The following is a 10,307-nucleotide window of genomic DNA, read 5'->3' as shown; positions in this document are numbered from 1 at the left end:
TTGGTCTGGCTTTAATGAAAAATTGATAAATTTTGCATCAGTCAGGATGTAGACGGGCCCAGTTATGTTATGTTGATCACATTGGTAATATGAATAGAGATTGATGGGAAATTTCTCTTTCCTTGTGTATACTGGAATCTTTATTGACTTTGTTTTTAGAGTCTGATCTTTTTCTTTTAGCCTCTTTCCTAAGAAGTCAAGCATTTGCTTTGTGTTATTTCCTTGCTTTCTCTGGCTTCCCTGTGTTCACCTTGCAGTCCTGTTGCTTTCTCCAAAATCTCAAACCAAGTATGGTTATTTTAAAGTCCATGTTTGATGACTCTGATATCTGGATTTTTCTATGGGTCTGTTTCTACTCTCTTTTATTATAAGCTCTTGTTTTTATCAAATGCCAAACATTTTGCATGAAAAAAATTGTAAAAATTAGTTGAGTCTCTGGATGATATCTTCAGAAAATATTTACTTTTGTTTATGACATGCAATAAGGATAGAAGTGGATCACTTTAATGCAACTGGGAACTGAATTGATGCAAAGCTGAACTTCAGGGTTTTTTGACATCTGGTCTGTTTCTTGTTTACCCTTATTCCTAGGGTTTATCTCTTTGAAGTTCTGACTACAATTTCAAACTGTGTTTTACAGTCTCCCCTTCTCCATGGCCAACCTAAATCTTTTCTGAGTTCTCAGAGACTGTCTAACCAAAGTTCTGCTCAAATCCTCTGCTTCTCAGTCAGCTTTTTATTTAGCAAGTCTTCCAATGGAACAGCAGCACCAAGGTTGAACTCACCACTTTGGGCTTCTCTTCTCTCTGAGATTTTGGCTCTGAATGTTCTTTCTTTCTTTGTATATCTTTGATGTCTTCAAACACATATATTTTACTTATCCAGTTCACCTGTTCTCAGCTAGAGAATTAGTCTGAAGCAAACCAGTCTACCAAAGTAAGAATGGTTTACCACATTTTCAAGGTACTTCGCGAAATATGCTACATGTCACAAATAATGTAAACATTATTTTCAAAAAGCACATTAATACCTACAAATGTTAATATTACCTAATTAATGAAAGTAAAAATCATCAAATCCATACCAATACAGTCATACACCGCATGAAGACATTTTGATCAATGATGAACTGTATATACAATGGTGGCTCCCTAGAATTACAATGGAGCAGCCCTATTCAGGTGTACCATTTTTAATTTTAAACCATAGTTTTACTGTTCCTTTTCTGTGTTTAGATAAGTTTAGATACACAAATACTTAACATCATGTTACAATTGCCTACAGTATTCAATACGGTAATGTGCTGTACACGTTTGTAGCCTAGGAGTAACAGGCCATAGTATAAGCCTAGGTGTGTAGTAGGCTATACCACTTAGGTTTGTGTTAAGTATAGTCTATGACGTTTGCACAACAAAGTCACCTAGTGACACATTTCTCGGAAAACATCCTCATCACTAAGTAATGTGTGATTGCATTTCTTTACATTTTATTTACCCTCAGTATTATTGCAATTGTATTTTAAGTAGACAAAATGCTTGGAGTAAATTATACAATAATTTTCGGACCCTATCTTTATTCCATTTAAGCTTGGCTCCTCATAACAACCTTCTATATTACTGGGCTTTCTGCATTATTTCCTATAAATTTCACTGTGTTCATATATATAACTACTAGTAGTTATTTTTGTAGAGTCCAACAGGACATATTTGAATGTGATGCGGGACATGGGACAATTAATTCACTGTAAGCCTGGGCAATGCAGTGTAGGATGTCTAGCCTCCCTAGCCTGTTGACCAGGAACAATTTTTGACCTCAACAATTTTTAACAAGCAAAAATTATTGCACAAATTTCCAAACCACCCTCTGGGAGTCAGTGTCACCTTTTTTTGAAACTCTACATTAGATCTATAAAAATCATCCCTGAAGGCCGTGCTGACGCAGAGTATGTGTGGATTCCAGGGTCATCACCTGTAAAGGGTCAAAGTATGGACCAGTCACACTGGGCGTTCTGTTACCTCTAACACCTGGACAACTCCTAAAGCCATCCTAAAAAGCTAGTGAAAACAAGCTAGTGTTAATATCCATGACAAAGGCAAAAAAGACAAAACACACTCGCATCTTTTTTCTTGGGTTATTATTATCTTCAGTGACAATAACCTGTTGTATGTCACCCTCCAAGTACCACGTTCTGAACTGTTTTAATCCTGTCATCTTGATCCTCTCAATAATCCTATATAGAGGAATTTTTTCCCCAATTTAGCGATGAGAAAACTGGAGCTTAGAAATTTGACTGCCCCACCTTCTTAAAAAAACTATTAGTCCTCTCTGATTCCGTGGCATTCTACCCGGTCCACGCAAGGCCTCCAGTTCTTTTAAAATCTCGCGCCCCCTCCCCCCGACCCCCCGGCCTCCAGTTCCCCCCGGGATAGAATGGGCAACCTGATCGGAGGGGCTTGAGGAAAAGGAAAAATGGTCTAAGGGCCTAATATGGAACTAGCTGTCAGCACAACTCCGCCCCCTACTCTTCTGCTGCGGCGTTGCCCAGGGAGTCCACCCCCGTACGCAGCAGCGGCTGCGTCTTTTTACTTTCACTTTACTTGCTGCTGGCCCGGACTTTGGGACGTTCAGAACCCAATTGTCCTTCCCTGTACAACAGCGCATTCCTCTTGACTCAGCTTCCAAAGCTATTTGCCACCCCGTCAACCCTGCAGCCCCTACAGCCGCGAATCCAGGAAACCCTCTACCCGCAGCCCAGCTACTGAGTTTACAATCCCCTGGGCTTTGGGCTCCAAGGTGCGGGTTCCTGCCCCAGTAGTGGCTCAGTGGACGCCGCAGCTTGTCGCGCAGACGCGCTCGGGCCCTCTCCCCCTCCCGGCGCTCCGCAACTGGGAATCACGGGACTGGCCTCCGTTTCCTTGGCAACGCAGTACACAAGTGCTAGCCCTAGCAGCTCGCGATGTGCTTCAGCAAAGCAGGTTAGGTGGTAGAGGTTAGGTGGGGGTAGAGGTTAGGTTGGGGGAAGTGTGGGGAAGCTGGGAAAGACTAAGTGGGAGGAACTGCAGTGCGGCCCCGCTCCGTGGAGTTTGGCGTGGTTTTGTAAGTGCACGGTTGGGCCCTGTCCTCTGCTGTCTCCCCGACCTTCTCCCCGAACGCGCTCATGTAGACTCAGGTGCCGTCCCTCACGTGGAGCCTCTCCTCTTTCTTTCTTTTAGACGCCGAGGATAACTACCCTTTTGGAACATGTCAACAGAGGAAACTTTTTCCTCACTTCCATCCCCCAAATTTGATTGGGAACAAGTTTGTCCCTCTTAGGGGATCACCCCACAGAGGGCCTGGGTGTTACTTATCAGATGTGAGTATTCACCTCCCCTTAGATGGGCCTCAGTTCCCTGGCTATTGACGGATAACCAAGTTTCCAAGTTTCGTAAAAGAAAAAAATTCTATGGGACTTGAGATCTTCAGAGTCCCAGCATAAGAAAGCGCTCTGTTCTTCTGCAAGCAGCTGTTTAAGGCAATGCCAGAGATTAAAGGTTATTGCTCCCCGCCTTGCACCTCCATTAAACGCAAGCCCTAGCTTCATATAATCCCTACTCCGTCCTCACTTCCAAAGGCCTGTGAGCCAATGCCAGTTACCCTCCCATTCCTCCAAACCTCAGGCTGACAGTTGCATTAGAGTAAGTTCAGCTCTGTGGGGCTCCGAAGACTGATTGCTTCGAATATATGGCAATGTCCTATAGTCTACGTATCCAGCCACACCCCTCTACAAAGTTACCTGTATTACTTGTGGAATTCTATGGTCTTGACCTCAAAGGAGTCAAGACAAGAAAGATCCCTTGCAGAGAAGGTTCAGATGGGAACATGCTAAGTTCACTCCATTTCGATGGTCCTAATGTTCTCTGACTATGCGTTGTTTTTTCTTTCTTTCTTTCTTTTTTTGTTGTTTGTTTGTTTTAATATACCACCCAAAGGGATACGGCTTGGCATACGACTTATCTAAGATCCCAACCAGTACAAAAGGATATACTTTGGGAGCCAGAACAGCTGTGAGGTTTAAGCCAATACAGAAGGTAATGTGCTGGGATTTTAGTGTTATCCACATTGTTGCATGCATTTGCACAGGAGTGCAAAGGGGAGAGAGCAAGAGGGGGGTGATCTGAAAGAATATGCCCTGAAATTAAAGAAAAGTAGGCATTTAAGCAAAAGCTATTAAGAAGCCTATCTGAAAAGCTTGGGCATTAACATTGTAAATATGCATGTGAGTGCACTGGGGAGAGTGGAAAACAATTTACTGAAAGAATGGTCCCAACACAGGGCTTTGGTGCTGAGATGCCTGAGGTTAAACATTCAAAGCTTGTGTTTATATACATTATATTATCTTGCCAGTTAGAAAACAAACTCCAACTTTTCCACCCTTTTGTGTGATTGGGTTTCAAGTCTAAAGTTCAGTATAGGATCCTAATCTCTTATTGGACATTTTCCTGACACTTGAGCTTGAGGAGCAGAGATACTAGCTCTAAAAATATCTGAGTGAGATGTTAAGGGTAGTGGCTGTGATAAGTTGCCTTGGTTCTCTACCCATCCTAGATTTCTTTCTTTTTTTTTTTTTTTTTTTTTTTTGAGAGGGAGTCTCGAGCTGTCGCCCAGGCTGGAGTGCAGTGGCCGGATCTCAGCTCACTGCAAGCTCTGCCTCCCGGGTTTACGCCATTCTCCTGCCTCAGCCTCCCTATAGCTGGGACTACAGGCGCCCACCACCTCGCCCGGCTATTTTTTTGTATTTTTTAGTAGAGACGGGGTTTCACTGTGTTAGCCAGGATGGTCTCAATCTCCTGACCTCATGATCCGCCCGTCTCGGCCTCCCAAAGTGCTGGGATTACAGGCTTGAGCCACTGCGCCTGGCCCCTAGATTTATTTCTACAACCTATACATTGTGTATCACTAGGTAGCTGAACCACACCCATATCTCAGTTTTCTACCACCTACCAAAGACTGATTTCTGTAGCTTGAGGTGGCTGAACCATAGCTGATTTATGAACAGAAAGAGGATGATTCTGTTTTTTCCAGCTGGAAGGCTTTTTGTGTATATGTACATATCACTCTCTAACATAATGATCTTTTTCTTGGAAACAGGAAGTGACACCTGCTGCAGGCATGTACCAGAAAGTAAGTCCTCAGCAGGAGAAACACAAACAAAATTTTGCTCCATTTAATGTCTTGGTGCCTCGATTTAAGAACTACCCAAAGGACACTTACTATCCCAGGTATGTCTCCTCTCTTTTGGTGCACTTCAACAAAAAAGCAATAGGAGGAAAATAAGTACATAATAAGAAAAGAAGCACATAAAGAAGGGATGACACCCAAACCATCCCAGTTAAATAAGCAACCATTCAGAGATTTAATCAATTGTCTCATAGATTTCTGGCATTGTAGAATGTAGAATCATAGTTACTCATTCAATGAATTTTTATTAATATGCCAGGCAGTTGTGTAGATTCGACAGATTTTGCAGTAAATTCATCACACAAGTCTCCTGATTTCTTGGGGCTTACATTCTAGAGTCCAGACAGAGCACAAGCAAATACACAAAAAAATATCAATAGTAATAGAGTGACCATATAATTTGTTAGTCAAACCATAACACTTCTGAGAGTAAAAGGGGACCTAGTAATCATTCTACCAAGACAGTAGCCATAAGGTAGGGACTGTCATGGACAAATCAAGAAGTAGGTTGTCCAGGCTACAAAGAAGGTAAAACAGGATGACAGTATGATAGGGAGTGATGTGATGGCCTGAAGTCTACTTTAGAAAGGGTTGAAGAAATGACACTTAACCTGAGATCTGAATGACAATACTAAGCCAGGCCTGTGAAGATCTGGGGACAGAGCATTCCCAGCAGAAGGAACAGCAAGTGCAAAGGCTATAAATTGGGAAGGAATTTGATGTGAACAAAAAGAAATGCTAGCATGGTTAGAGTGTAGTGAGCGAGTAGGAAATGAGACAGAAATGGAGGGCATACTGGAGCACATAGGCCTTGCAGGCCAACAGGCTTACTCTCAGTGCTTTAGGAAGCTATTCAGAATGTATAGACTTGTAGGACAAAAGGTCAAGGTCTTTCTTTTGTTGATGAGAAATCCAAGGATCACAGAGTGAATGTAACTTTCTCAGGTTGCATTAAGGAAGTAGAAGCATTGAGTCTTGACCCCCATGTCCAGTCCGTTATTCCTGACAGTAAAGGGTCTACATCAAAAGACAAAGTGTGATGAACATGGTCAATTTTTAAATGATCCCATTGTCAAGAAAATTTAACTGGCTCTGCTTTGCTTTGCCTACATTGCAGATAGATTATCACTGCACTTTTATCACCAACTTTAAATGCTGGGCAGTACATCACTGCTTTAGATCTCTTTCATCACCCACCACTTCTAGGACCTTCTCATCTCTCAGCTATAGAGACTGAGGTACAGAACTGTCTTTTAATCTGGAGTCGATCTGTGCTCTAACTGGATGTCAAGATTGTCAAGTTAGATGTTTAACACTAACATTTAACTCGAAATACATTAACAGGTAAAGTAATCCCATGCTTAATTAAAAAGCTAATCAATCTGTTGCCTTTTTCCAAGAGGTTAGGCCTAGTTCAGGGATGGCTCTGGTACTGATGGAGTTTGTGTATGGTCACTAACTCATTAGACATGATGCTTGTATTTTTATTTCTAGCCCTGGCGCATACAACCCAGAGAAGAAGCCACCTCCAAAAATTGCCTGGCCAATGAAATTTGGATCTCCAGACTGGGCTCAGGTTCCATGTCTACAGAAAAGGACCCTAAAAGCTGAGGTAATAAGACTGGACTTCTGTAGAGGACTGGTGTTCAATCTAGTACTTTCATATGTATCAGGGACTCTTAATTAGGGGTCTGTGAATGAACTTCAGGAAGTTCTTGGTCCCAGAAAATTATATGCACAATTTTGTGAGTATATGAATGTGAGGAACTTTTTGGAGAATTACACTATTTCATTAGATTCTTAAAGGTATATATGACTAAACAAAATGAGATTTTCTTATTTGATCCTTAAATAACTTTTGTGGTGGATACAGAGGAAATATCCCTACACAATAGAGGCCCAGATGGATTAAGGGATTTGTGCAGGTTTCACAACTGGAATCCAGATCTTGTGACTCCTAATTCATTGCTCTTTCCAACATACCCCTTGAGTACTACTAGATCACTGAGGAGCCATAAAGCATTCAGCTAACAGCATGGATTCTGGGGACAAAACTGCCTGAATTCAAATACTAGCTGTGGTATTTACTTGTGTAATCTTGAGCAAATCTTTCGACTTTTCTAAGCCTCAGTTTTTTAATCTGTAAAATGGGTATTACAATAGACTCAATCCGATAAGGTTGTAAAGAAAATGTGGAAAATCATTTAACACAGTACCTGATAACTTAGTAATTGTCCAATCTGTTAGCTATCATAATTCCAGAGGTGCTTTTTTTCTTTCCTAGTAGAACTTTTCGTCAATTCCACAATTATTTATGAAATGCCAAATGTATTAACATTATTGCGTTAGGGCCTATGGGTAACATTCAAGAATTAAACATATAATCCTTGAACTCAAGAAGCCCACCAACTACTTGGGGATTTACTAAGTAGTAAATAATTCCTAGCATGGTATACACTGTAGTAAGATGTTAAAGGGTAGATGTACACACAAATTTTGGGAGAATCACTAAGGCTAGATTACTGTGGGGTTGGGATTCACCTCTATAATGTACAGTTCTTTTTTGCATAACTGGGAAGACCAGAGGCAGAGGGTTCTCGTTAGAATATTGATCTAAACAACGTTCTTTCATTGCAGCTGTCCACAGACAAAGACTTTAGAAAGCATCGGAACCGTGTGGCCTACCTAAGCCTGTATTATAATTGAGCAGCTGTGACTACCTTCACATGCTCCTATTATACACAGACTCTCCAGGACTGAGGACAGAACTGCTCTTCTTCTTCTGCATTACTGTGCCCCCTTGTCTGGCAGCCTGGAGCCCAGGGAGGGACAAGGGGCTTATAGCTGCTGTATGAGAACATAAAGACTAGTGCACAGTGCTATCTCCATCTACTGGCTTGTGGCATACATGGGCGCGTCTGGGTCTGTGGGTTCCTGTTGGGTGCTGAGTTGGGTGATTTCATTTTAATGAAATATTTGTGGGCCCCTGCTCTCTAGTTCTAATTGCCAGGTGACAATTTTATATATTCTACCACTAGCTCTGGTCATAGGAGACTGTTAGCCTGTGCATATCAAGGGTTTGGATGGGATTTGGGCTTACGAGATACAGAAAACACTTAAGGCAGATTAAAACATGTATTGGAGCTCTTCTAATTCTGTTCCTCAGTATGGAGTGGGAAGGTCTTGATTTGATTGGCTTTCCCAGATTGACATAAAACTCAAAAACTAAAAAATTGCCCCTTTCCTACGACATCATCCATTTAGTCTGTGAGTCAACATATATACTGAGGTCCTACTATGTGTTGAGCAGAGCAGTAAGCACTGGGGATATGGCAGGAATCAAAATAAACTTATCTACTAAGTCCTTGGGCCTGGCCTGAAGTCAGAGGAGGACTCCCCAGAGCAGCTAGTGGATTGGGTTTGCCCTCCAATCCGAATGACCCCCTAGAACCTTACAAGTCATTCTGGAGTTACAAAGGTCATAACTTTATAGCCCCAGACTGACTTGTAAGCAGCTATGTTTAAAGTACTTACCCAGACTCTCGGGCCTGAGAGGTAGACCCCTTTCCTTCCAGCACTAGCTGAAATCATCAGTATAGGTTTGTCCAGGATTGGCACTAAATATGATCTAATCTTTTAAGAAGAGGGTCCTTTAGTACCCACTTAGGCTTCTTCGTAATTACCAGAAAGGTGGTAAGCCTGCATGTGTCTGGACACCAAAAATCGAGAAGCTGCCAGTGGCTGCAGGACAGCCTACTGTAACCCTCATGGCCACCCCCTGATGAGCATTAGCTGGGGAAAGGGCTAGCAAGAGGTGAAGCCTCCTGGCCATATGATGCTGTGGGGGGCCTAATTCCTTAAAGGCCAAGGTCTTCTGAAACAATAATGGTGAAGGACAAAAAAGTCTTTATGAGAAATCACATAGGACATATTAAGATAATGATAAAGATAACCTCAGCAAAAACATACCTAATATATACACTTCTTTTAATCTGATGATTTAATGATTTCTGTTATCTTGTCAAGAAGTATTCATGACTTGAGATAAGTCAGGATTAACTCTTATCACCTCTCCTGCACACCTCCCTCCTTTTTCTCCTTTGTACCCACACGTGCAGATTTTTTCAGAGGTGATAATTTAGCATTCAATGTTTTCTCTTTTTCTGCTTCAGTGTCTTAGGTCCCTTTGGAGGATATTGATGAGGGTGGGGGTGGGGACAGAACATCTTTCACACTGTTTAGTATATACGCTCAAAGCTTTTCCCAGGGAAGGGAACTCTCTAACATAGTAATCTGATTTGATGAAAGATAAAATTTTAATATAGCTTCAGTTAACCTTCAGGGTCCTTGAAAGCACTACATTGTATATAAAAGTAATAAAGTACAAATGAACCCAAGGACGAAAACATACTGTACCGTATTTATTTTACATCTAGACTTGGTTCGAGGAGTTTATAGTATTTTTAGGTCTTAATGGAATTAAGTTTTATTATAATGCTGTTTTAGTGGGGTAAAGCTTCCAATGTGACAGATTTATATAATATGTAGACTACCTGACATATTGGAGGATGTAGTTTGACATGCAGACAACAGAATTTGTGACACTAGCATTTTACGAGTATGTATAAGGCCAGTTGCAACATTTACAGTTCTGCTCCAACCTTGGGCATACTTGAGGAGAAAGGTATTGCCTTCCACACACCAGAAGAACTTGTTATTGTCCTCAGGATTACTATAAATGCCATCTGCTTTGCCACTACAGAAAAGTCCATCTCCTCTACTGCCCCCATCACTGCCGCCTTCTCCATCACTTCCCCCGTCACTGCCACCTTCTCCACCACTGCCACTGCCTCTGCCAATATTAGCACGGAAGCCTTCACTTCTGGGTGTCACAGGTCGATTATACCAGCTGTTGACAGCTGGTGGAATACATTCTAAAAGAATAAAGACATTTCAAAGCATCATCATAACCTGTTTTAAACATAGAAACAAGCAGCTCTGGGCATTCCCCTATATCAGTTCTGTTCTCAGAGAACTGGAGGGAAGCTGCAGCTGGGAAGAATGCTGCAGGGGGACACACGTCCAAAGCA

At 41.8% G+C, this 10,307-nt stretch overlaps 1 protein-coding gene across 1 annotated transcript; it reads left to right on the top strand.

Annotated features, from left to right (window-relative positions):
* Positions 1-2,584: 2,584 nt before the first annotated feature.
* CIMAP3 (ciliary microtubule associated protein 3) lies at positions 2,585-9,623 on the top strand. The gene is made up of 6 exons (XM_007977591.3): positions 2,585-2,975; positions 3,213-3,352; positions 3,969-4,067; positions 5,128-5,258; positions 6,712-6,829; positions 7,855-9,623. Exons 1-6 carry the CDS (start codon positions 2,957-2,959, stop codon positions 7,921-7,923), a joined length of 576 nt encoding a protein of 191 aa, XP_007975782.2. The 5' UTR covers positions 2,585-2,956; the 3' UTR covers positions 7,924-9,623.
* The last annotated feature ends 684 nt before the right edge of the window (positions 9,624-10,307 follow it).

Source organism: Chlorocebus sabaeus, chromosome 20 (assembly GCF_047675955.1).
Source record: "Chlorocebus sabaeus isolate Y175 chromosome 20, mChlSab1.0.hap1, whole genome shotgun sequence".
NCBI lineage: Eukaryota > Metazoa > Chordata > Mammalia > Primates > Cercopithecidae > Chlorocebus > Chlorocebus sabaeus.
This window is presented reverse-complemented; position numbering and strand designations above follow the sequence as displayed.

What these genes read in the sequence shown, in the direction of transcription:
- CIMAP3 (XM_007977591.3), top strand. An exon ending in CTGGGTGTTACTTATCAGAT is followed by an intron (nt 3,353 to 3,968) that starts GTGAGTATTCAC and finishes TACCACCCAAAG; the next exon opens with GGATACGGCTTGGCATACGA. An exon ending in GGTTTAAGCCAATACAGAAG is followed by an intron (nt 4,068 to 5,127) that starts GTAATGTGCTGG and finishes TCTTGGAAACAG; the next exon opens with GAAGTGACACCTGCTGCAGG.